Here is a 27352-nt window from a genome sequence, read left to right on the forward strand (position 1 = left end):
ATAAGGAATAGGAAACACACGTTTGATACCATTCATCATTCCGTTCCATGCATTACAATGAGCCTGTCCTCCGATTTCTACCTCCAGAAGCCTCCAATTCAGCTGACCTATTGGTGATTCTGCAATTAAGGGTACATTCTCAGTGTTTTTTTTGGTTATGAAAAAACCCTGTTCCACTGTATTTAAGCTACATAGTGTAATGCACTTGCATATTGTTATGCACTATGTGTATGGAAGCATAACACTTTTATTCACCAGAAAGCGTAATTAAAGCATACTTTCTTCTGCCTTCTTCTCCTCCCCAGCATGCTCAGCGGAGACAGAGAAAGTGTGCCAGGTTTCCTCTGAAGAGCACCTGCAACCTTTCAAGGACAAGATGGAAGCCTTCCTTAGCCAAGGTCAGCCATTTTGGCTCTCAGAGTGAGCCCGGAGCCAGAGATGAGAGACGAGACGTCCTACTGTTCTTAGAGCAACTGTATGGTAGCTAGATATATCTGGGCCTACCATGACTAATGCTTCAGGTATCCCCCTGGATAATGTACAGTGTGAGGATATCTGACATGAGGACTCCATTTTGTCTCTAGAGCATAGAGACGAATCATTGATCATCACGCTATCTCTTCTAAGTAGCTGTCCCATGAAGACGAATGTCCTTCAGTCCTCCTCCTGGTTAATGTTCAGTGTTGGGAGAGCGGGCCATCATTCAACAATGTTTCCATGAGGATATCTCCTAATCCCAGACTGTATTGAATAACTCATGGCTATTGTCTCAACGTTGTCCATCTGTTCTGATCGGTTTCAGTAGCACTTGGTAGCTGAGGCTCTGACCTCAGTCTTTATCTTTAAAAACAAACTATCTCAAAGGAACCATCCAGCCAGGCCAAACATTATACTGTACCCACCCAGGCCAGGTTAGCCAGACAGCGTATCATTGATCATTGAAAACAGCTTGCTTGTTTTATAATCCTCTATTAGCCATTAACCATTCAGACATTACATAGTGAGCTGGTAATTGTTTACTAAAAATGTAGTTATTAGGTATAGTTACTAATTGTGTGGAATCCTTTGGAGTAAGTGTAACTGAGTTGAGATGATTGAACTTGAAAAAGTTCAAATACCCCCTCCAGCACTGTTGAATTGCTAGCTTTTTAGTGGCGTAGCTGGATAACATTGGGTATTTGAAGAGATGTTGGCACAAGTGTGTTGGCAATCCGGAGGTTGCAGGTCGAGACTCATGTGGAGCAACTCGAAATGCGAGGACTGTTTGCAGCAACTTGATGTCTATTTCATAAACACAACTGATTGTCAGAGAGAGAGAGAGAGAGAGAGAGAGAGAGAGAGAGAGAGAGAGAGAGAGAGAGAGAGAGAGAGAGAGAGAGAGAGAGAGAGAGAGAGAGCACCAAACTAGCTTGCCTCCTATTTATATTCCACCTCCTCCTCTTTCTTCTTTTCCCACTTTTTCCTCTCGATGCCATTCAGTCCTCACCTCCTCCACTCCACGTTCCCTTCTTCATCCCCCTTTCCCTCTTTCTCTGCCAGTGGAGGCTGGTGGAGGTAGAAATCGGAGGACGGGCTCATGGAATGGAATGAGGAATGGTATCAAACCTCCACCAGCCTCCCTTGTTCTGCAACCTCCCCAGAAGAAGCCTCATTCTCTCCATCACTCACTCACTCTCATATCAGGACCTCAAATAAACAGTTTGGGGGAGGTGTTTACCTAGAGTGCAGTTAAAACAGGCATGATGAATTAGTCGTGGAACAAGCACTGATGATGAACCCACCTAGCGCGTTCCCTCTACGGACATCCATGTTTGTTTTTGTTTGACTGCAGTGTGTTTTCTATCACCCTTCCTCTCAGAACGTTTCCACAGGCTGCCCTTGAGCACGATATATCTTCACCCCGCATCTCACCCACTCTAACTCACTTAGTAATATCTGTCCAAGTGCATTGACATCCGACCTGCATACATCCAAATATTTGAAGGTATCTTAGGTATTATGCCTCTTGATTTTGTTTTGGTTTAGCACTTTTGGGATTATTCCATTGGCAAACTAAAACAGGCCCTGCATTTGAAAATATTTTGGCAATCGTCGTTTATACAGTAGACCAACATACAGCACTATAGCAGGTAGAAGGTATCAAAGCTGTGTGCTTTAAGGTTTTTGGAAAACCTTGTTCGTGCATCAGTGAAGTTATGGGTGGTGGTGCTCATTTAGAATTTCCTGGCTTTTGCGGCTTTTGACTCGCCATAACTTTTCATTTAAAACATAGTTTTTCATCGTTAATTTGACATGTGTTTGGCCCAGGTCTAGAGGCTACAGTGTCTGAATGTTAAGCTCATCACAACAGAACAAAAAATAACCAACTCTCCATGTACTCTAAATATCTACAACCATAACTCTATTCTGATATTATGATCCCCTTCAAACGATGTGGTTGGCATGCTTGTAATAATAACATGTCAAACGTCTCTCTTATTGTTCCTTAAGCCTTGTGTCAGGCCATTTCGACAACTCGCTGGCCCCTTCTCAAGTGCTTTTGTATTCAAATGAGAACTATAGTAATCTGTAGCACATGTTGTCCCTCTGTGTCACTCACTGTCCTGTCCTTGAGTCCCAGTTTAAAGGGAGAGAGAGTGAGAGTGAGAGAGAGAGAGAGAGAGGGAGAAAGAGAGAGAGAGAGAGGTGGGGGGGGGTGTATAGGATGAAAGCATCTCTCCGAAAGAAATATTGGGTTTTCCTCTTTGATGCAAATGACGAGGTTGTCCTCAGAGGGCGGAATGTTCGTTGTTACACGGACATGTGACTCAGACGGCTCCAGACGGAATTCGCTGGGTGGGTGCCTCCTGCGGCAAAAAAAGTTACAAAAAAAAAAGAACAACAGCAATGTCTTATTTTTGTTATTTCTATAATTTCTAAAGCCCGGGGTTAAACAGTTTCTGGCTCCACAGTTTCGACCACTCTTGTTTATTTTCTGACCATGAAACTAACCACAGAAAAACAGTGGAAGCCGACTCGTAGGAGCTCCACTGTTTGGTCTAGCTCGATTTTCCCCGCTCGTTTCACAAATTCTCATGCATGCAAGCCTTTGATGAAGCCTGTATGCCCCTCTACAGGACACTGGCCATGTGATAATCTGTTTCTGATGGACATAGAGATAAGAAATACTGGTTCCATTACCTCTCTGGTCCTGACTACTGCATTGGCCAGTAGGGATGTCTGTTGAGGAAGAAGCCGCGGTGTCAATGAATCTGTTGAATGTTGTTGTAGAGCCTTATAGATCGGCACTTACAATAAGAAGGGTTGATGAGGACGTTTTGGAATTCAGGCGTGACATTTGAAACAACCTAGCAACTGAACAATGCAACCTAGCAACTCAATATGAAACCTCTAATTGGCTAAACTGACAAACAAACTTTGGAAAGTTTGGAAAGTTGTCCGTAAAAAAACGGCCAAAATGTATGAAATGGACATCTCATCTCTGTTGACCAGGGCCTAAATAGCATGAGGCTTTAATAACACTGTAAATGAATACATCTATTAGGCACTTCAGGGGAAGGGATTGAAAGAGGGGGGTGGGGAGGGGGGCGGCGGGGGGTGGGCAGACTTGGTTTGTCCGCCTTCAAGACCCAAAAAGTGTTTCATTTAAATCGTTATTTATTTTGTTGATGATACTTTTATGGTATACTTCTGTGGTATGATATGAGGAATTATAAATCACTGCATTCATGTTTTAGATTTTGAGACCATTGACATTTGACATGGATTTGATATTGTGCTGTTGCATCAATCTGATGTCATCTATTGTTCCCTGATCTCTGATTGGTTATTGATGAGCAAACAGGAAGCAGATGTACATGTAAGAGAACGGACCGCTTAGAGGATGATTTAGTTCAGGGAGCCGTGGTCCAATGTGACGGTCCCATCCGCAATGTCAGTGTTCCTTAGATGTGGCTCTGGCTTCAATTATACGGAGCGATTTGATATTCCTTGGATAAAGGCAAACCGGAGGTCCATGCCAGGAAATATTCCCGATCCGTCTGCTGCCGTGGACGTCTTGGAAAGCAATGAAAAGGCTAAAGGTCATCTCAGATCAGTTAATGGTTTTAGGCTGCTACGGCTAAAGAGATCATCCCTTGAAGACAGTACTGAAAACATTTCTCAAGTCATATTTACCATATAGCACTGGGCTCTCATATCCCCACTTAGGAAGGTAATAATCATTGGCAAGTAATATTCAGTGAAGCTAAGAAAAACATTGAGATGTTGGTTTCCAGTTGGCTTCAAAACCACAACTGTTTTGTTTTTTTCCTAGAATAAGGGAAGCAATATTGGAGAGACAATATAACACGATCTCCCTTATATTTCTGCAGAAATGTGAACAATTAAGCAAAGGATATTAGGCAAGACTAAGGCTTAGGATATCTTCTGGAATTCCACTGTCTGTCTTAGGCTTTCAGAAAGTGGTGCTGCTGTCTTCTGCCATGGTTTATAGGAGAGAGTGAGTCTTACAATGCTGGCTTATAGCCTGAGGATTTGGCTGATGATGGCATGTGTGAGTGATACAGTATCCATGTGTGGAGTCCTGTTTGAACTGGTGGAAGCCATTTTACCTCTATGAGAAATATGAATAATAATGATCTACTCATCAGTAAAGTTATGCATGCAATATGTTTTCTCTTACAGCAAAAACTGAGCTGGAGGCAGAAGAAACACATCTAGCGGACACCCAGAAGATGTAAGAACAAACAAACTTGATCAAACTGTATTCAAAGAAACTGTCCAGATTGTCTTTCTATGCAAAATGCTGATGCCCAAGACAGTATTGATTAACTGTTCATATCTTAGGATGATGATCATCTTTGGCCTATGACAATGAACATGTTAATTGTAATGCATGGAATGGAATGAGGAATGGTACCATTCCTCATTCCATTCCATGCAATGAGCCCGTCCTCCGATTTCTACCTCCACCAGCCTCCCCTGATCCATAGGATACGTGGTATTGTACATGTGCCTCATACTGCAGGTTCTGTGTTAGACTGATGGCCCCAGTGTCTGTGTTGTTTATCTAAGCAGAGCGGGAGGAGACAGCTGTGGCTCCAGACTTCTGTTAACACTAGCTAGGAATGTTTACAGCAAACTCCAAACAATGAGTCCACAACCTGTCCAGAGTATTGATCAAGCGCAAAACCAGGGCATTTGTCACTTTCACTTCTGCACTCTTTCTTTCTCTACATGTATCTTTCTCACCTTTATGTCTTCCTCTCTCTCTCTCTCTCTCCTCTCTCTTTCTGCCTCTCTCTCTCTCTCTCCTCTCTCTTTATCCCTCTCTCTCTCTCTCTCTCTCTCTCTCTCTCTCTCTCTTCCACTCACCTCAAAGAGACTTGTTTCAGAGAAGTTTCATTTCCTTTAAAGGGTTTACAAACTTTAACTCCAAGAATTCAATCTGCGTGGAAGAACAAACAGCTTCGCCGTATCGACTTAGAAAAGAATTCCATTGTGGCATACACTTTCATATTTTAATAATACCCAGTCATCTTAAGTTAGCATTCTCACATATCACTATTAATACTTATTTTTCTAAGCTTAACTTTCGTATTTGGCACATTTTATGATAAGCCGATCCGTTTCGCAATGACTTAAGTAAACGTAAACGTTTCTCTGCAATCTGGTGTTGTGATGTGTTGGTTTTGATGTCATGTTTTGGTTCTCCGTCCTTAGTTTCGTGGAGCTGAGCGTGTTCTTTTCCGTCAAACCCAAGGGGGGGGAGAAGGAGGTCTCTCCCAACACCCTGTTCTCTGTATGGCATGAGTTCTCCACCGACTTCAAAGAGCAGTGGAAGAAGGAAAACAAGCTGATGTTACAGGAACGGTAAGGATTCATTGAGGAGGTGTTCTACAGGCTACGCTGTCCTATTATATCTACAACAGGGGAGGCTGGTTGGAGGTAGACATCGGAGGACGGGCTCATTGTAATGCATGGAATGGAATGAGTTTGATACTATTCCTCATTCCATTCGATGCATGCCATGCATTACAATCAGTCTGTCCTCCAATTTCTACCTCCACCAGTCTCCACTGGTCCTTTTATCTATCGTATCTACAGTATACATATATACCATACGTCATTGTCCTGCATATATGGACAAAGACCTGCACGCACAATGAACGTTTACCCTTCATCAGGCACATTTATCTTGACATTGCATCTGTCAGCTGAGTGTGTAGAAGCAGGAATCACCTTGACTGAGGTCAAATTCAGGACTCCTTTGGATATCCTTTACGCTTCCCCTTCAGAAGGCTGTTTGTTGTGACAAGAAGATGCTGTGGCAACAGATTGTCTATCAACGGTTCTTCTCTCACCCCTCAACACAGTATGCAGTAGACACATCATTATTTCATTTTGACTCCCATATCGTACTGTAGGTGTTAATTGTCTATTTCTGTGAGAAGTGATTTAAATTCTACTTGTGAGGTCTGGTATTGAGCTGCAAGTTAGGAGTCAAAGATGAATCTCTACCTTTGGAAAGATGCCTAAAAAATGTGTTTTCACTAGCACTGGTCATGTGGTCACTATTAGATCATATCAGTGATACAAATCCATAGACAAAATGAGAGAGGGGTTGAAATGACCCTAATCTGTTTATTAACCGTACTAATGAAAAGACCACAAGAGTGACTCAGTTAGCTTCCCGTGGTTTGATGGGTATGTAGATACCATTTATAAAAGTCAGCAAATAAAATGTTTTCCGTTTCGCTGAATATAGATTCGATTATGATATGCATTTGTAAAATAAACGGAAATGTCACACGCTTTGCTTATTCAGTAGGAAAATATGATAAGAACAAGTCTGTAAGAACAAACTCTTTGCCCTTGTTTTATCGTACCCAAAAATGCATGTGCAATGCAGTCTCCCATACCCCAACAGGGTGATTCCTAGACTAGACTGTATCTTCTCACCATCAAACAGTATGGCTTGTAACCAGCAGTGTCACTGACTGGTTTGGAGCTGTCTCTATACAGTAATTGTGGGGTTAAGCAGGTATCGAACTCACAACCTTTAGCTGACAAACTGCTAGCACTAGCTACCACACAAGAGAGTTAACTCCCTTGGCAGAGAAGCTAACAGGCCTTAAACAGAGTCGTTACAGTATGTTAGATTGAGACAGAGGGAATGGCAACACATAACTTTCTGCTACGTAAACACCACAGACTTAAGCCCAGCCTGGAGAATCTCACATGAATATGCTGTTGATGTTCATCTGCAAAAATGCCCATCTCGGGGGAGGCTGGTTGAGGTAGATATCCGATCACGGGCTCATTGTAATGCATGGAACAGAATGAGGAATGGTATCAAACGTGTGTGATACCGTTCCTCATTCCGTTCCGTGCTTTACAATGAGCCGTCCTCTGACCTCCGTCCACCTCCACTGATGCATCTCTGAGAGAGGGTACATTTCCAATTCAAGTGTGAGTGTGTACATGTCACGTTTCACATGTCCGCTTCAGTTGTTTCACATGTCCACTTCAGTTGTTGGTCCCCTTTCAGGTTGAAAATGGCAGAGGAGTGCATCAAACAAGCAAGGGAGAAGGCCTCATACAGTGTGAAACCCAAACACGCCTCCGGAATAGTGAGTAGCATGCTCCATTCCAGACAGTTCTGTCTACTTTTTCCCTCGCTTTTTTCCCATAACCGTTCCCCTTTCCAATCCCTCTCGTTGCACTTTCTCACCATCTCTAGTATCTCTTTGTTCCAGGGGAGGCTGGTGGAGGTGGAAATCAGAGGACAGGCTCATTGTAACGCATGGAAAGGAATATGGAATGGTATCAAACACGTGTTTGATACCATTCTTCATTCTATTCCATGCATTATAATGAGCCCGTCCTCTGATTTCTACCTCCACCAGCCTCCCCTTGTCTGTTTCAATGTCCTTCCTCATCCGTCACTCCCCCCTCTCTCCCCCCTCACTCCCCCCTCTCTCCCTGTGAGTAAGTGCAGCATTTAGTGACTCCATTCAATGTGAGCATGCAGAGACAAGACCTGGGCAAAATGCGTATTTGAATATTTGAAACATATTTTACAAAAAAACATGGGGTGTTTGAATTCCTTGTCAAGCACAATGGAAGCACTGGAACTGTCTCAGAAGTTGAACAAATATTTGAAACCATTTTGAATATATATTTTGCCCAGGTCTGGCAGGGACATTGTCACTTCTGTAACTCACCTGCTCTGTGTTCCACAGAAAGCCAAACTGGGTCAGAAGATCTGAGTCTTTGTGTCTTTGGAAGTCTTTAACCAGGATAACTTTGCACAAGCGAGATAAACACAATCTAATGTGGCTGTTAGCCATTGTCTTTCCATTATGTTTCTGTTCTGTTATCTCTTTCTGTGTTGTTCTTTCATCTGACTCAGTGTTAGTATGTCCAACCCGGATGGTTCTTGTTCGGGGTGATGAAGTCAGAGATATTGGCGTACAGTACACAGAGTCATTTGGTTTGATACAATCTATACAAGAATGAGTCATTCTGTGTTTACATATACTGTAGTATGGCTGTCCAAAGAAAGTATTACAGATTGAATTTAGACTAAATGTTGGATTTCTTTTGAGACAGCTGCTAAAAATATATATTGTTTTTCAACATACAGTGACCAAATAATATGTAGTGGTATCCACTACCCAGCCTATCCCTGTAGTATTTAAAAGAGGACACCGGTTAAAACAATTGTGTTTTACAAAGAATAACAAGCCATCAAATCCCCTCTTTCCATCAGTGGAGGCTGTTGAAGGCAGAAATCGGAGCATGGGCTTATTGTAATGGATGGCATGGAATGAGGAATGGTATTAAAAATGATACCACTCCTCATTCCATTTCATGCATTACAATGAGCCCGTCCTCTCATTTCTACCTCCACCAGCCTCCACTGCTATCCAACACCTTCCATTGAAGAGCACAACAGTGAGCTTGTGCTTCTGCTAGTTAGCCTGCCAGACAGCAAGTGCCTTAAAGCACACTGAAGTAGCCCATGGTGAAAAAACATTCAATAAGATAATGCTCTGGAGATTATAACCTGTATAGAAACCTGTCCTGCGTTGTCAAAAACCTGAGTTGTGACAATCATAAGACAATGATATAGTTTAATATAGATTAATGATACAATGGAGGTTATTGCGATGACTTATTATGAACTACTGCACATTGAGCTTAGCTGCTAAGGAATATTTCTGCCATCCGATTCTCTATATTCTCTTTTTTATTCTTCAAATGGACCATATATATTAAAATAGTGATTTTGATCTGATATAGACTGACCATCATTATCATCTATGTTTTATGTGATATGCAATCTGTATGTGTGACTTGCTCTTCTGTTGGAGCATTTTAGAGCTGTTTGGTGACTGTGTCCCTATGTGCAATAACAACATGGTTTCGATTGAACGCCTTTGTTCCTGATAGAATGTTATTTATTTGAAATAAATAAGTCTGATGTCAGTACTAAAGATGTCAGTGTTGTTGTTTCTACCATGTCGATCATCAAGTTAGTCAACTACGGTACTGTACATCCTTTGAAATGGCATTATGTGCACTCAAATACACAGGTATTTTACACAAAATAGATTTAATATATAGTCTTATCTTTTTGACATACAGTACACATGTATATTCTTATGGTACATCAGGTAAACACGATATAACAATATATAATTTCTTTAATGAATAGTTTGATATGTGTGTGAATTGTTTCACGTGAAGCTTGAATCCACAGGTAGATACATAGTTAGCTAGCATTAGCTAGCCTCTGAGGATATCCCTGTCTGAACCCTCAGTGGCAGCTTAGTGTCCCCTGGTAGACCCCATCGACATCACTGCTCTGACCATACACGCATGAGTTCCACTATCAGTTATTGAGCAGCTCTTGGGCTCTATTTGCAGCTGGAACAAAACCAACGTCCAACGAAGTCCAAACACAGGCATCTCGCCTGCACTCAGGTGGGTGGAGTAACGGTAAGAGAGGCGTGTTCATGACAAAGAGCAGGTCAAGTGCCATTCGGTGCACTGAAAAATTCGGGCCTTGAAAACAGTACAAATATTTCAGACACACCCCATAGCGCCAACCACCAGCATCCCTCGCCAGTGCTGAGTTTGCACTAAGACAGTTTTTTGCGTGGTTAAAATATAGCCCCTTGTGTCTATTGGTTCATATACTCAGTATATCTCCTCTAAAGCCAAACGCACCAGTTCGTAGATTTGTTATAGCAAGGAGCAGATGGTAGTAAACAAAAAAGTTCATAGTCAAAAGACCCAAGAGTTTTCATGTGGTCGAACGAGTTGGACTCAAATGTGTTGTTGATTGATGCAAAAAATAAACAGTTTTACAAAGACTGGATGAATCATGTCCAACATCCCCAGCTCCTTCTACAGTGGTTGTAGTACATCCACTGGTCTCTTCACTGAACAATTTATGTAATTAGAATAGCTTTGTCCATGTCGTCACCCCTGGACCACTTCTCTGAGCTGCATGTTCAGGGGCAGGGGAGGCTGATGGAGGTAGAAATCGGAGGATGGGCTCATTGTAATGCATGCAATAGAATGAAGAACGGTATCAAACACTCCTCATTGCATTCCATTACAATGAGCCGGTCCTCCGATTTCTACCTCCACCAGCCTCCCCTGTTCAGGGGTCATTTTCTTGTGAGGCCTGTAGACATAGTGTACATAGTCAAACGTCCCTGTGATGACGAATAATCCCATATCTCTCCTGTTAGGAGAATGACGACCTCATCCCAGTCATGTCTACAGTACATTTATATTCACATCATGGTCATGATGCCTCCACGGTCTGGGTTTACGGTGCTACAGTCATGTTCACAGTCTGGTTTGCCCTCCTTCTCCTCCTCCTCCTCCTCCTCCTCCTGCTCCTCACAGTTTTCCCGGACCGCCAACGTCCACCGACATGCAGCGGCACTGTTTGACGCGCTGCACCTTGCGGTGGCGGAAGGCAGGCTGCAGGCCCGGGCACTCCAGCTGGACCGTGAGCTGGGTGACCCGGTGCGGTCTGCAGAAGGAACACGACTGGAACGGCTCCTGGGCCTTGTTGTGGCTCCGCCGGCCTCCGTGGCCCGTGCTGGGACCCATGTGGCGGGGGATGTAGAAAGAGTTACACTGGCCGTAGCAGAAGCGGTTGACCACCGTCCTGCTGCGGCAGCCCACCTCACTGACCGTCTGGCGGAGGGGCTGCGTCTTGCACCAGTCACGTCGGAGGTACCGGCGCTCTGTGACGACCAGGGCCTCCCGGCTTGACGACAGGGCTTGGGGTTTCTGCAGCAACAACAGCCGCTGACGCTCCGACAGGTTGCCTTTGGTCTTGTACGGGGAGGGGATGGAGCCCTGGGGGCGGGGCTTCCTGGTTTCCATGGCGATGCAGAGCACCCCAGCCAATAGCACTAGGAGAGTGATTCTCCAGAACATTCTAAGAGAGGAGAGAGAGAAGAGAGAAATCAGTTATGTTACTGTTAAACCTACTAGAGCAGGGGAGGCTGGTGGAGGTAGAAATCGGAGGAGAGGCTCATTGTGCAGGGAATGGAATGAGGAACGGTATCAAATATGTGTTTGATGCCATTCCTCAGTCCGTTCCATGCATTACAATGAGCCCGTCCTCCGATTTCTACCTCTACCAGCCTCTTCTGTACTAGAGGTATGAGAAGATTGATTCTCAAGTTTTACAGTAACAAAGGTAAAAAACTGTACAGTGACCTTTTGGAATCTTTCTACATTGGCTGGAGGATGGGTCTACTACTGTATGTATCTACCAATTCCACTCACGCATGTTTGTTTTTAGTGTGTGTATCTGTGTGAGTGTTTAGTGCGTGTATCTGTGTGAGTGTTTAGTGTGTGTATCTGTGTGAGTGTTTAGTGCGTGTGTCTGTGTGAGTGTTTAGTGCGTGTATCTGTGTGAGTGTTTAGTGCGTGTATCTGTGTGAGTGTCAGTGTGTATAACCGTACTCAAACTGCCTCATCCTTCAGGGGAATTAATCTGTCATCTGCATCTCCATTCGTCAACATCTCTGTGTCATTACTTGTATTTGCTTTCTTCTCAGCTGCACAACTCCTCTAACAATAAACACATCTTGTCATCAAAGGAGGCACTTAAACACCCATAACGAGAAAGGGAAGTTGATTTTATTGGTCTCGTCGCCGGGTAAAATAATTAGGGCTTTGCTTACTCTAGTCGTGAACTACGCCACAGATATGTAAACATGCATTAGAGGGCCCATCTGAATGTTATTAGGGGTGGGGGTGGAGGTGGGTGCCCTGTGGGTCGCCATCTCCACACTAGGACCAGGCAGAGTGAACTGAACTGAGAGTGACCTGGCAGGGCTTTGGCTCTGCACGTGAGATATGTGACAGAGATGAAACCTTTCATAAACACACACACACACACACACGCACGCACGCACACATACACACACACGCACGCATGCACACACACACATCTAACTTTGCTGTAGAGGTTACTCATTTCAATACCTTTGTTTTCAGACTACTTCAGAGGATTGCTGGTATGTATCATATGTACATAACTGTCAGTGTTAATGCCAGTACATTTTTGACCATCACTCAGGCATCTTTGCAACAGATGTTGTTCTTAAAGAGTATTGTATGACATTTCAGTCAGAATTCTGAATGTGAACCAACTGCCTCAAGGCCTTTGGCCGCTCCTGTTCCCCCCAGTCTTCTTTGCTGTGCAAATTTTCGACATCCTCTTTCCATTTCCCTGGACTTGGACTCACTTTGATGGCGGACAAATGGCTTTATCATAATCCACTTTGGGTTTGTGTCTCGGCTCTGTTTCTGCTCTTGACCCTGGGTCACGGCGGTTCTGCCCTGTTAAGCACCAAGTGCTGTCTCTGTCTCAATGTGACTGTCCCAGTGCTTAAACTGGTAATCTACAGAGCAGCTGTGTCCACTGGGTCTCAGACGCTGAGAGGGTAATGAAGTGGACTCAGGAACCAGGAGGTTAGAGGGGAGGTGGGGGGGTAGGGAGTCAGAGGACGGGTGGATGGTGGTGGTTACAGGAGGGGAGGGAGGGGAGGAGGGGGGGAGGGGGGGCAGTCACACCTCAACAGTCCCATCAAGAGCCATGGGGGTGCTCAAAGACTGGAACTGAATACACACATACACACACACACACACACACACACACACACACACACACACACACACACACACACACACACATACACACACAGACCAAAAGAAAAGACCACACAGCATCAAAAACGAATCATGCTGTTTCCTTCCGGCCCTGGCTGTATCTTAAAGTCATGACCCCCTTTGTCTGTGAAATATCTCTCAACTCCGGTGACTACTGATCTAAATGGATGAACCCTTTGGTCATGGACAGTACATATGCTTCCTTCTAATGTCTCCCCTTCATTCGAGAAGGCTGCCTCACTCCTAGGTCTGCTGAGTTACAAGGCCCAAGGGGGGGTTGGGGTTTGGGGGACGTCTTGACTGTGTACACAGCAGATGACAAATGGCTTATACAGTCACTGCCTCGGTCCCTCTCCACCTCCAAACTCTGCCTAAGTACGATACCGCTGACCCTGCCAGCTATCGTCATCAATCTCTTAGCAAGACAAATTGCGGTTTAGTGGGGGCGGAGGGAGGTAGAGGCTTGGTGGGGGTGGGGGTGGGGGTGGGGGTGGTTAATGATAGTGTACAGAGAGAATGTTGGAAAACAAAACAAACTATTTCGTCTTGACTGTGCTTGCTGCCCCCGCCTCCACCCCCCCCCCCCCCCCCCCCCCCCCCCCCCCCCCACCACCACCCACCCACACCTCAACCAATCGTTGTGGAGTTGTGGAACCGGAGACTGTGGTTTGTATATTAATGCTGATACAAAGCAGAACTGGACCATGCTATCTATTTCACTGTCTGGTAGGACCAGTGGTCCACAAATATACACAGGCTATGTTTTATCAGAACCACAAAGTTCTAGATGGGGCTTTGCTTCACTGGACTGTGGCAGACCCTGGGTCCACAAATACTGGAACAACTGTATCTCAGAATAACAATAACTTATTGGCAACCGCAACTTTGAGCTGTGATATCTATCACAATTACACATTCCAGTGGCTCCACCTGAATGGACTGATGCCTGGACCACAGGACTAGCGACTGAACTGGAGAAAACCAACAATGTCAGTTCAAAGGCCAACAAATAATAACCAGACTGTAGAATAAGAATCCCTTGCTAATTGGCAATTACTGTATGTAGTCACTATTTAGCTTTAAATTACCCATTTAAACACAGATCTTAAAGGTGATTTACCTTATAAGAGCAAGAACAGGCCTAGGCCTGCTCTCTCTCTCTCTCACTCACACACACGCATGTACACACACGCACATACATGCACGAATACACACACACATACACACAGAGACACACACAAACAGACACACACGCACACACACGCACGTACACACACGCACATACATGCACAAATACACACACACATACACACAGAGACACACACAAACAGACACACACACACACACACACACACAGAGAAAGAGAGAGAGAGAGAAAACTGAAATGTTTTTACTTCAACTAATTACCAATTATTCAGGGTAAGCATGTTATTATCTCCAATTGCGACTTGTGTTTTGTCAAACTGGGCTCTAGTGGCTCATTACCAGAGAAAACCTCCATTTTGAAGGTTTTTGGTGGATGTGTCAAATGCCAACATGCCATGAGGAGGCCCAGAGCTGTTTGGACAATCATTTGTCACCACAATCCATCTTCATAATGAGTACCAGCTGAGAGATGTTCCCCTGCAGTTTGGAGAGGAACTCGGTCTCTGAACCCCTCAGTAGTAGAAGAGATGTACTGTACTGTACCCGTCCTATGGATCAGTAACAGGGCTGTGCCATGCAGGGGAGGCTGGTGGAGGTAGAAATCGGACGATGGGCTCATTGTAATACATGGAATGGAATTGGGATTGGAATGGAATAGGGAATGGTATCAAACACCACGTGTGTCCTCTGATTTCTTCTTCCACCAGCCTCCCCTGCATGGTACAGTGAGGGCCTGTACTGTATGTCACACAAAATTGTTATGTTTCCTGTCTTGATTTCTCATTTTCTTTCCTATTTGGAGGTACATATGAAGGCTCTATCTAACTAGCTATATTGTTTGACCATGAATAGAGGTGGTGACTCTTAAGCTCTAGTGACGATGTCTAAGATGTAACGTGTGTGTGTGTGTGTGTGTGTGTGTGTGTGTGTGTGTGTGTGTGTGTGTGTGTGTGTGTGTGTGTGTGTGTGTGTGTTTATATTGAACATCAGAGCCAACAACCGTGCAAGGTGGAGCAGTCACCAGAGCAGTGAGCAAGCTAGCATAGCGTACATACACTCACATACATGCATATTCTCACACATACATGTACAGACAGGCACACACACACACAAACACTTTATTGCAGACACACATAACCCGCTGTAATTACTCCTCTACAATTTGATCAATCTAATATGTACATCAACCTTGTCACACCTCTGCCTCACCTTCTCACTTCAGTCTAAACAGCTGTTAAACTCAAATGTTCATAAAGTTTTACTGTTTTATGGTCAATGAGAGCTCTCTCTCTGACACACTATACTGTACTTGACCGGGGGAGACTGGTGAAGGTAGAAATCGGAGGACGGGCTCATCGTAATGCATGGGAACGGAATGAGCAATGGATTACAATGAGCCCGTCCTCCGTTTTCTACCTCCACCAGCCTCCCCTGTACTTGACATGTACTTGACAGGGTGACTGAAGCCTACCTCTTGCCACAGTGTCCCCTCCGTCAGGGCTGGCTGTCCATCCTCACTGGTCCTGGAGAGGGAGTCCTGCTGGGGTTTCCATGGGAACAGCCGCCACCGGCCAAGGTTGAGTGTCAGTTGAGTGTCCCTGAAAGTCTGTGTGTGTTTGACTCTCTCTCTCTCTCCAACAAGTATTCAAAAGTCTTTATCTTTGATTGGATTTTCGATCAAATGTCCATCTCTCTGTTTGTCCTTTTTCTCTCTCTCTCTCTCTCTCTCTCTCTGTCTCTCTTTCTCTCTCTCTCTCTCTCTCTCTCTCTCTGTCTCTATGTGAAATCTCAGGCTGCTCTCTGTGTGTGTTGCTGGGTCTGTGTGTCCCACTGGGTTAGGAGTCTCTCCTCGGCTTCCTCCTCAATAGACCAGGGCTTTCTATTGGCTCTGATCATAAACCTCAAACCAAGCCTTACCTCTCTCTTATACCCCCCTCTCTCTCTCACTCTCTCTCTCCCTCTCTTTCTCTCTCTCTCACTTTCTCTCTCTCACTTTCTCTCTCTCCCTTATCCTCCCTCTCTGCGTTTCTCTTACTCACTGCTGATTCTCCTCTCTTGAATTCCCCTGTCAGTCTGTTTCTCCCTTACTCCCTCTATCCGTCTCATTCTATCACTCCCTTTCTTACTCCTCACTTTGTGAGAATTTTAATAACCATCTGAGTCAGCAATAAACAACAGTGTCAGAAAAACAAGCATTCTGTGAGGCAATCGTGAGTCACTATTGTCCCTCTCACGAAGGTCCATGTTGCCTAAAAGTGATCTCAACTGACGAGGCTACTCAAACTTGGATAAGTGACACATTCATTCGATATATATTTTTTATTTATTTTTTTACTTTAAAACAAAATTAAATATCACTGGTATCTATATCTGATGAGGAAGCCTGATCTCAATGTGTATGATAATACATAATTCATTTGACAAAACATGACATAATCTATATTCCCTGAAGGTAGAGCCAGATGGCAGTGTAGAACTCTGGGCCATTACTGTGGTGACAGCTGGAACTGCAGCTGTCCCTACAGTAAACTGGGTAAAGTCGGCATGATTTTTTTTTTACCAGGTAAATTGATGGAGAATATATTTTCATTTGCAGAAACGACCTGGGGAATAGTTGCAGGGGGGAGGAGAGGGGGGTAAATGAGCCAATTGAAAGCAAGGGATGATTAGGTGGCCACGATAGTTCTGTGTATGACGGCCAGATTGTGAATTTAGCAAGGACACTAGTACGATAAGCGCCATTTGATCTTTAACCACTCAGGAGTCGGGATCTTGGTTTAACGTCTCCTTCGAAGGACGAAGGATGATCATAAACAAACAGAACACAACCATTCATGTTCATGCTGCTGGTCAATACAAAGTACATGGATTCAGAACTCAAGACAACAGAAACAGATAAAGGGCCAACTTTAATAGATTTTAAGTAAAAGTGTATTTAAGTATGGTATAAAAATAAATGCAGGAGAGAGTTACAAATAATTACGTTCTACATAAGACCGAACATTTTGACATTTGACATTTTGGAATGTGACTCTACAAGTGCAATGAAGAAGACTGTGCTAATTATTGTAGTGCAATAAAATCAATGCAAAAGTAATGTCATAATATATACTGTATATGCATATACCGCACAACACTTCCCATAGCGTGACAAAGTATCTGTGATTTATGGTGTAGCAACGACATTTTGAATAGATTTTCCGATAATGTCATATCTTTTTCTCTTTTTTTTTTTTTTTCTTTCTTTCTTTTTTTTTTTTGACATCATTAGCTCAGCTGGAAAAGACCGACGGGTCCAGAAGATATGGTGGTGGACGGAATTGGACTGACTCTCTTCACAAAGGCATTTCCGGTCTCAATGTCTTTTACAAGTCCAAAAAATGCCTCTTCGAATATTGGAAATACAGATCAGGTAAAAGGAACAACAAGTCTTCTCCTTGGACATGCGACGCCTGGCGATGTAACGGTCTGACTCTTCCTCTGAGCGGAGAGCAGACGACAGACGATGACACAGAAATGATAAGGTCCTCCTCCGAACCCCAGAGAGGTTCTAGCATGATGGCACAAGACTGGTCAGCCTCTTTGACGTGAGGGATTTCCCCTGTGACAGGGAGAAGAGGTGTCGATGAGGAGAGGCAGAAGACACAAAAGAACAAAAATCAAATAAATAAAAGCTGAGTGGATCGACGTGTCAATGAAAGAGAAGAACCGGATCCTCAGACCCTGCTCTTGTCACTGAGTGGGTAAAATATGTAGGTTCTAGATGTACTGTAAGCCTGTGGTGTGTAGAATGCCATGTGAGGGGATGTCTGGGTTATACTGACATCCTATGGACATCAAGTGAACAGCATAATGTCACATGACATTGTGTTCCATTTCCACTTTACGCTGTCTGCTGATACTGGACATCAGTGGAGGCTGGTGAAGGCAGAAATCGGAGGATGGGTTCATTGTAACGCATGGAGTGGAATGAGGAATGAAACGTGCTTGATACCATTCCTCTGCTCCAATTATTTTTGCTCATTTTGATTTTAGAAAGAAGCACTGCATGGTTGCACAAGGTTTCTCCTGGTCACTGTATCAAACTAGACCAGAGCTGTGAATTTAGCAAAGGATTGTATTTGAATGTCATTGTAAGATTTATGTTTTGTTTTGTTTAGTGCAACACTATAACCCCACCACTATAAATACACATATATTTGACACCATTCCTCATTCCATTCCATGCATTACAATGAGCCTGTTCTCCGATTTCTACCTCCACCAGCCTCCACTGCTATACATAGTTAACTGTATTACGAGTATTATCAACATCGACAAAAACAAAATCTCCATGCACAAAGGTAGGGGAAAAGACAGAGTGGGTGTGTGACAAATACATTTACTATGGCGAGCAACAACAACGACATGCAAAGTGCTCAACATTAGGGATTATTACCTGGAAGCAACATCCTTCAAAACAAGTTCTTACTCTTCTGTGGGGACAAGGAGAGAACACTTAGTGAAGGAGGAAGTACAGTACATTTTGGCGGGACATTTGGCGGGGGCCAAAATGTCCGACATGCAAACAGCAGCAGGTCACATGCCTGTGTGTCCTGTGGCACGTCAGCTGACCCTGAGACCAGCTCGTACAGTATCACCATTATTATCATTTAAAGGAACGATTCACCGCTACCGTAACAGAGCAACATTAATACGATAATAATACATAGAAATATATTTATAGATTTACAGATTTACAGTCAAAATGACAGATTTTGCTCCTGTTTTCACTAAAAACACTTTTCTCATCTCTCATCCGGTGTCACTCCTACGATGCCTTAACTCTCATTGGTTGTATCAGAAGTGAGACCATTGGTTTATGACTGATTAGGGCTCCGTCCACACTGATAGTTAGATATTGTAGTTCAGGCGAGAATGACGATACCTGACGTAAGACAATGAATTAAGACACATTCTAATATACTTTACAATGAATGTTGGTAGACTTGACAGTTACTGCAGAGATACGTAGTGAAGAAATAAAGTAAAGTAGGATATATAATATTGTAAATAGCATGGTTTTTAAACAAAGTACGTACTAAGCAGGTACGTACTTAGAAAGTACAGGGTAAAACTTAATTTTAAAATATAATTACCTGATTATTGCATATTAATAATTACTTTTCTATTCACTGACTCAAGCACCACTGTGTGCCAGTTAGTACCAGGTAGTTACCACTGGTGATGGATTACCAGAACATACTATTTGTACCCACTACTACATCGTTACCAAATACTGTCGTTTCTTAGGAAATACTTGATAAATACCCGCTAAAACAGGGCTGTGAATTTTAATGAAATAAATAAATCAAGTTAAGTTCAGATATAGAGTAAAATAATAACTATTCAAACATTCGATTTGGATATTTGAATAAAATAAAAGCATCTTTATTGTTGCAGAGAATAGAAGTAGAAAGAACACAAAAAGAAAGGTAGGTGTTAGGTTGAACCCTGGTCATGAAACGTCAACATGCCCGACCATGTCAACCACACAGGGGAGTGGGAATGATGAAGCAGTGGACATGCTTTATCTGAACAGACTGCCCTTTGATTGGCCGGTTGGCTGACCAGAAAAGGGCATGTCCACTTACCACAATCCGAGTGAATTGCTCAAATGAAGTTCTGCGGTCTTGAATGCCCATCAACTTAACAAAAACAACAACAAAAAAGAAAAGCCAGAAAAGAAGAAACCAAAAAGGTGAACAAACTGGAAGAGAGCTAGTGTGTGTGTGAGGGGAGACTTGTAGAAACGAGAGCCTCTGGATGTAGAGATGCAAATAATAGAAAAAAAATAAGAACGGGCTGATATGTTTACAATGGAAATGATACTGAAAAAAAATCATAAGCCATATTGCAAATAATAGAAAATCAAGAGGGTGCTACAACTTCCCCAACTTCGCAACAATCCTAACAGGCACGGTATGATCATCTCAGAGAGATCTTATTACATTATTCTCTTATCTGTACTTATTCACATTTCCAATATACTGTCTGGTACCGGGTTGAGGCCCTAGGATGCCTCTACCCCCCCCCCCCCCCCCCCCCCCCCCCCCCCGCCTCGCAGTGGCTGCAGGGGTTTCCGGTACGCCGGTGCGTGTGATCATTTCGAAGACATCTTCTTGGCATGTGAAACTACGGCCAATTATTCCATGGCTGCTAGAGACTCAAAACATCCATAATTCCCGGCTCAAGGCAGGTCAGACCATGAGCCCCTGGCAGGGCAGTGAAAAATGAAAAATTCGCAATCCACACATCCTATTGTTTCAGGAGCAGGAAATCAGACAGAAAATGTAAAGACTCTGAACTGTGTCTGGGCAGGGTAGCCCGTGAGGCAGACTGGGGTTTTACTGTTCAAAGAAGCAAGAAAATGCAAACCGTAGTTCGGTGAGGTGCAGGCTAGAGGGTGAAACTTAAAAAGATAGAAATAGATTGCTCCGAAGCTAATTATTTATTTAACCGATAATAAATAATTACTATCGGAGCAGGAGTGTGCAGCTCTCATTCTATCTTTCCGGGGGTTTACTTTACCTTCTTCTTGGCCTGTAGCAACTCCTGGTAGGCACTGGAACGGATGAAGCGGCTGTACGAGTCACTCTTCATCAGCTTGTAGATGTGCTCCTGTCGACCACAGAGACTGGCTCAGATACAGACTGGCTCAGAGACTGGCTCAGATACAGACTGGCTCAGAGACTGTCTCAGATACAGACTGGCTCAGATACAGACTGGCTCAGATACAGACTGGCTCAGATACAGACTGGCTCAGAGACTGTCTCAGATACCGTTGGCTGTTGACTGACGGTAGCCCTCTTATGGCTATTATACACACCAGGGGAGGCTGGTGGAGGTTGAGATCGGAGGACGGGCTCATTGTCATGCACAGAATGGAATGAGCGATGGTATCAAACGATACCATTGCTCATTCCGTTCCATGCATGACAATGAGCCCGTCCTCCGATTTCTACCTCCACCAGCCTCCCCTGCCACACACACACACACACACACACACACACACACACACACACACACACAGCGGACCCAAGCGGTGCAGTAGCCAGCCTGTGTTGTCTCCTTCAGTACAGTCTAACAACAGTTTTACCTGTGCGTCCTCAAAGGCGTAGCGACCAGGGTCTTTGACATTTAGTGTGGTCTTGGCGTAGCTCTTGGAGTCCACGTTGATGGCGCTGGGGGCTCCAGACGCCAGGAACTCCTGCCAGATCTCCTGCACCCGGGAGGGTACCTCGCGGATGGGCCGCTTCTTCACCTCCTGTACGGCCAGCCAGAACCTGCAGGGCACAACACCAACACCAGGTGGGTGGGTCTGGGTCAGTCAGGCTGTGTCACATGGTCTCTTGAGTTGTTACACTGGCTACTACTGTAGGAGAGCATCAATTTGCAAAGAATTGGGGCAAAATCTCACCGTAATATTTCTGATAGATGCTAAAATGAGAAACAATCCAGTGGGAGTTTTGAATACAGCGTCTAGCGTGTCCATGACATGCAATGCATTTTCAGACTGTTTAGAAACACTCTGATTTCATTATTATTTCTTAAAACCATTGTTAAGATCAAGTTACAATAATAATCATGCTATAGAGTATTTTGAGTTGTTAGGTATGTTTTGCTCTGGTCAGCACTACTTGCAAATTGGGGCCCAGAGTGTAAGAGAATGGATGGATGCCTCAGAGTTCCTTTTTCTGGCCATTTCTGTTTTAATGTAATTTTGGGTATCTGGACAGACTGGTCTGAAATGTCTCTAATCTATAATGAATAAATGTTCTGTACCTTGTGTGTCCTTTGCTCAAGATAACATCAAATTAATTTAATTACAGGGACATTAGAGTAATTGATTAGGTGAGGAACGTCCCCTCTGATCCACACACGGGTACATTATGAAGACCCACTCAGTTACATTATAATGTAATTGACCTCAAAATTAGCTCTGGGCTAAACAATAATGACAAGGGCCAGCAGAGGGAGTACAGCAAACGTTCCTAGGTTTGTGTGTGTGTGTGTGTGTGTGTGTGTGTGTGTGTGTGTGTGTGTGTGTGTGTGTGTGTGTGTGTGTGTGTGTGTGTGTGTGTGAGTGTGCGTGTGCGTGTGTGTGTGTGTTTTCATTGCACCTCCTACCTCAGGTTTTCTGAGCTGAACTCTGACTCCAGGAACTTGAGGAACTGCTCTCGGCCCACTGGGTCCTTGAGCACCTCGTTGATCCCGAACGCCCACCGCTTCACCCTCTGCTGGCCTGGCTCCTTACTGGTGAAGACACACACACACACACGCATGCACATTTCAACAAGAAGAAAACCTCTGAAATGTATATAGAGACGTACACACACACACACAGACACGTACACACACACACACACACACACACACACACACACACACACACACACACATACAGACACACACACACACACACACACACACACACACACACACACATACAGACACACACACACACACACACACACAGACACACACACACACCTGGCCTCCAGTTCCCAGACTGTGGTGTCATCTGAGATCCAGGGGTTGGAGAGGTCTGTCAGCGTGAGGAAGGGGTCATATTCAACATACTGCTCTGTGTAGGCCAACAAACTGAAAAGAGAGGAAGAAAGCGTAGGGTTATGAACATATCAACTGTATCATCATCATCATCATCATTATCATTATCATCATCATCATAACCATTGCTATCTTACTGTACCATTGAAATTTAAGAGGGTAATTAACAGTGTAACCCCCAAGCAGTCCAGGGTTCCACTGTGCCATATAATTACTAGGTACCTGTGTCTATGTACTATATGTGTGTTTAGGCTCTGATGGTTAATTACCATCTGAAATGACAATGGTGTTTAAGCTATAAGCCACGCCCATTTATCCCTGGCCACACCCCTGGTTACTACCTGGTGTGAGTATGAGGAAGCCATGTGCTGGTCAGTAATGTTTGTCACTAGGAAACACGTTGTTTTAAGTCCTACAGTCGTTGTACCAACGTTACGCAAGAGAGGGTATTCTAATAGACGAGTAGTATGCTAATTGGATGATATTGTTCTATATTCCCTGTTCTATATTCCCTGTTGTGGATCATTGAGGACACCAGGCTATTCTGAGGTCTGCTGGAAGACAACTGAGTTTCCCTTCAGTGGATGATTTCACGGTGGATTTCTTTGACTGAACTGAACTGGTAAGATCAATAACTTCTTTGTTCATTAAAGACGGATTAGATGGATTTTGGACTGCATTTTTGCTGAGGTTGTTGGAAAAGGAGACTTAAACCCTTGATGTTGTTTGAGAGACTGTCCAATTGCTTTTTGATCCGTTTGAGAACTTTGTTTGATCTATGCCACAGTCAATTTGTGAATCCATTTAGATTTTCATGACATGTACAGTATTGCTATAGGCAATGTTAAGCACAGTTAACCAACCGTTCTAATCTAGTCCTTCCTCAATGCTGCCGACAACACAGGAAATGCTTTATGGCCACTTGGCTGGTGTATCCTTGCAGGCTACAGTAAGTGCTGATACACTGACAGTTATTCCTTGAACCAAAGCGATCTCAGTGTTATTTACAGTAAGGCCTTAATGACCTTCAACATTAAACACTTAAGAGTTCAATAGCCGATCGATGCGGAATTGCATGAAGATGCAATGAAGAAGCTACAGTAACTCACCTCTCTGCCACTTTGGACATCTTCAGTCGATGCCTGTCTAACTGAAGTTGCCAAAACGTGATCTGAAACAAGCAGAGACATAAATCAAACATTTGCACGTGCCATGGTTGGGTTACATGAAGTAGCCCCTACACCTGTGTAGAAACACTGGAATTAATCGAGCAACAACAGTGTATAAATATATTATTACATGATTTAGTAATTGCATTCTAGCTGCATTGTTGCTTACTCCACTTGTGTAATAATAATATATGCCATTTAGTTGACGCCAAAGCCACTTACATTGCAGTGAGTGCATGCATTTCAGTATATATGGTCCCAGCGGGAATCAAACCCACAACCTAAGCGTTTAGGCGCCATGCTCTACCAACTGAGCCACAGAGGACCACATAATGACATATACAGCTCCACTCCATTGTCTAGCCTAGCCTTAGCTTCCTTATTCACATTGCTCATTTCCGAAGGTCACAGACTGTTCCCACTTGACATGATGCTAACAAATTCCTTTTACCTATTTGCAAATAACTATCACCAGCTTTGGAGGTATATTAGTATATTGGCACTGGAATTATTTTTAAAGATAACCGGTTTCAGTTGGCGACACTTCAAATAAAAGTAGATTTTATATAGTACGCTAGCAGCGACTATGAGTGCCATTCCAGCGCCATCACTTCTAAGACCCTTTGAGTTACGGTGGTGAAAGTTATCTGCAGTAAGTAAAAGGACTTTGTCAGCATCATTTAGGGTGGGAACAGTCTGTGACCTCAGTATATCAGCAATATGAATATCCAACTGGAACAGATGGGCTTATCCATTACGCAATTACAAACCACCTTGGTAATGTCCCTCTGCCCCAGCAGCATAGCGCCCCCTACTGTACCTGGTCCTGTAGTTCCTCCTCTGTGGGCTGCTTGGCCTCTGGGGCGGGGGTCAGGGTGGGGCTGTGGGTGCGGACATCATTCTGCAGACCATACACAGACTGAGGGAGAGGAACAAAACAACAGTCAACATCAAAACAATTGCATGTTTGATACCATTCAAACACACATGTTTGACACCATTCCTCATTCCGTTCCATGCATTACAATGAGCCCATCCTCCAATTTCTACCTCCGTCAGCCTCCCTTGATGTCCAATGAGAATGTGTCTGTGCATCTGTGTCTGCCTCGCTCCGTGTCTATCTATGCTCTAGATGCTATCTATAGATTCTATGCTATATAAACAAAGGCAGACACAGGCATCCCTTAGGTAGACACAGGCATCCCTTAGGTAGACACAGGCATCCCTTAGGTAGACACAGGCATCCCTTAGGTAGACACAGGCATCCCTTAGGTAGACACAGGCATCCCTTAGGTAGACACAGGCATCCCAAAGGTAGACACAGGCATCCCTTATATCATCAGGGAAGATACAGTGGAGTTCATGTATTTTCTGAACAGAGAGATGTAATGTACCATACCTTTCTGGTCTTGTGAGGATTTTTCATTCTGGAGGACTTCTTTATGTCCACTTCTGTCGTATTTACACACCCTGGCTGAGGAGAAACAGAGGCACACAGTATGCTTGAACAACCCTGATATTGATTCATTATCAGCTCAGGAACAATGGTTTATTGTACAAATGTGATGACACATCATGGGGCGTCTTGTTCAACTGAGAGACTCAAACACTTGCTACTTGAGTCCAAGGGTAACATTAAGACTAAAATGGAAACACTGCTAATCTGTCAAGGTTTTGTTAGCCAAAAGATATATTCAAGTGCTCAGAAGAAGCTAACTAATTTGGAGCTAGGTTAGCAACATTCAAAGGCACAATCTGCGATATGTACTGCTGTTCAATTTTTATTTGATATATACCCATTGATTTTCTACTTATAAATGCTTAGTACAGCATTACCATAATCCAAAATACCATAATCCAAAATATAAGGCTGTTTTACTTTACTGCTTTTAAACAACGTATAGCTGTGAATTAGGTTTAAAGCTACCATTTCAATGTCATGGATTGTAAGTCCACGCATCCTCAGGTCTTTGAGGACCCACCTCTCAGATTTAAACCAAAACATGGTTTGGTTTTGGCTGGAAGTGAATTATGGATTGCACCTTTGAATGTGCTTGTGGTCAGGCAAACATTAGCTAATGAAATAAGAATCCATACAAAACAAAAGATAATGAATCACTGGAAAATGTAATATAGACCTATTATGTGTAAATGCTGCCTGATTGAACAAGGGACCAATCAATGGCCAGTAGCACAGTGGTAAGTAGCTTGACAACGTCGCTGTGAAATCTGAAATAATAGATTTCGATTATGTTGCTCGGAGCATACATAAATTGATTCACTAATTTTCCAATTAAGCGTGCAGCTTGATTATTGCAAGACCCATATTCCCCTGCGGAAGCTAGCGCTAACACTAAGGAAGTGTGTCTGAATGACTGATGAGGTCACAGAATACTGGGAAGCTTAGCTGCTCTGCTTACAGTACTTTCTCCCTCTGTGAAGCGTTGTTATAAAAACTCAAGTGTTACGCCCACCTACTGTCAAAGGCTGAAATAGTACTTGACTGAGAAACAATAGTTCAATTAGACAAAGGAAAATAACATTTTGATAACATAACAGACTTAAAAAAAAGACTCTGCTTTAATAAGATCAGAACATTTGAAGCATTTTCCAAAGCTAACATAATTTGCATTAAGGTATACATTACTTTGTGGATTGAATACATCACTTAGTCTTTGTTTTTTTTTGCTTTTGTAATTCAGAGACATATTTAAAACATATTGTAGAGATAAATTAAAGAGTATGAATTCATGAGCCAAATACGTCTCCCTTTTCAAATAAGATAGAGACAATTGTGAATGTTATGGAGTCACAATATCGCAATATCAAAATATTGTGACTGTAGAATTGCACAATGTGATGTGATTTTAAAGATAGAGAAACTCACCACTGGTCTGTGGACATCCCAGAATGCTCTTTCTTGACTGTCGAGAATTTTCCTCTCAATCTTGTCTCTTTTCTTATCAACTCTGAGCAGGTTGGAAAGACAGTACAAACTATCAGAAATCCTTTACAAAAAGCAGCTTTTGTGTGGTTATTCAGAGTTTTTCATTTCCAACTCCACTGTTAAAAACAATATGTTGAAAACTGCAGGGAGGTTAAAGGCCATGTCCGAACACTAATACCACAACCTTTTAATAGGTTTTTGAGTATGCAAGATTATGCAAGAAAACGCAAACAGTATACGTTTTGCAGTATGCAAAATTTAC

The 27352-nt window shown here is 43.4% G+C and overlaps 3 protein-coding genes across 4 annotated transcripts in view; 1 reads left to right on the plus strand and 2 right to left on the minus strand.

The window, feature by feature from the left end:
- fmn2a (formin 2a) overlaps window positions 1-8273 on the plus strand; it is a gene marked incomplete at both ends in the record, with an annotated part of 40204 nt that extends 31931 nt beyond the window's left edge. The window contains 5 exons of the mRNA XM_083672367.1: window positions 306-398; window positions 4687-4738; window positions 5725-5874; window positions 7553-7634; window positions 8247-8273. Coding sequence (XP_083528493.1) covers window positions 306-398; window positions 4687-4738; window positions 5725-5874; window positions 7553-7634; window positions 8247-8273 — 404 coding nt within the window. The remainder of the gene's footprint in view (window positions 1-305; window positions 399-4686; window positions 4739-5724; window positions 5875-7552; window positions 7635-8246) is intronic.
- A 2650-nt stretch (window positions 8274-10923) lies between these two features.
- On the minus strand, window positions 10924-16051 carry LOC310805656 (gremlin-2-like; the record flags this gene model as incomplete). Its single annotated transcript, XM_083671441.1, has 2 exons — window positions 15836-16051; window positions 10924-11473 (listed from the first exon to the last, which is right to left on the minus strand). The coding sequence occupies exon 2, from the start codon at window positions 11470-11472 to the stop codon at window positions 10924-10926; it is 549 nt and encodes a 182-aa protein (XP_083527567.1). The 5' UTR covers window position 11473; window positions 15836-16051.
- Window positions 16052-18818: 2767 nt separating this feature from the next.
- The window catches only part of LOC310805946 (regulator of G-protein signaling 7-like), a gene marked incomplete at both ends in the record, with an annotated part of 35825 nt that continues 27291 nt past the window's right edge, over window positions 18819-27352 (minus strand). The window contains 10 exons of one of the 2 annotated variants that reach the window (XM_083671833.1): window positions 18819-18839; window positions 19998-20051; window positions 20935-21024; window positions 21503-21689; window positions 22534-22659; window positions 22897-23007; window positions 24084-24145; window positions 24964-25062; window positions 25543-25617; window positions 27031-27112. In XM_083671833.1, the coding sequence (XP_083527959.1) occupies window positions 18819-18839; window positions 19998-20051; window positions 20935-21024; window positions 21503-21689; window positions 22534-22659; window positions 22897-23007; window positions 24084-24145; window positions 24964-25062; window positions 25543-25617; window positions 27031-27112 (907 nt within the window). The remainder of the gene's footprint in view (window positions 18840-19997; window positions 20052-20934; window positions 21025-21502; window positions 21690-22533; window positions 22660-22896; window positions 23008-24083; window positions 24146-24963; window positions 25063-25542; window positions 25618-27030; window positions 27113-27352) is intronic. The other variant, XM_083671834.1, reaches the window with a different exon arrangement.

Source organism: Argentina silus, assembly GCF_951799395.1.
Source record: "Argentina silus genome assembly, chromosome: 6".
NCBI lineage: Eukaryota > Metazoa > Chordata > Actinopteri > Argentiniformes > Argentinidae > Argentina > Argentina silus.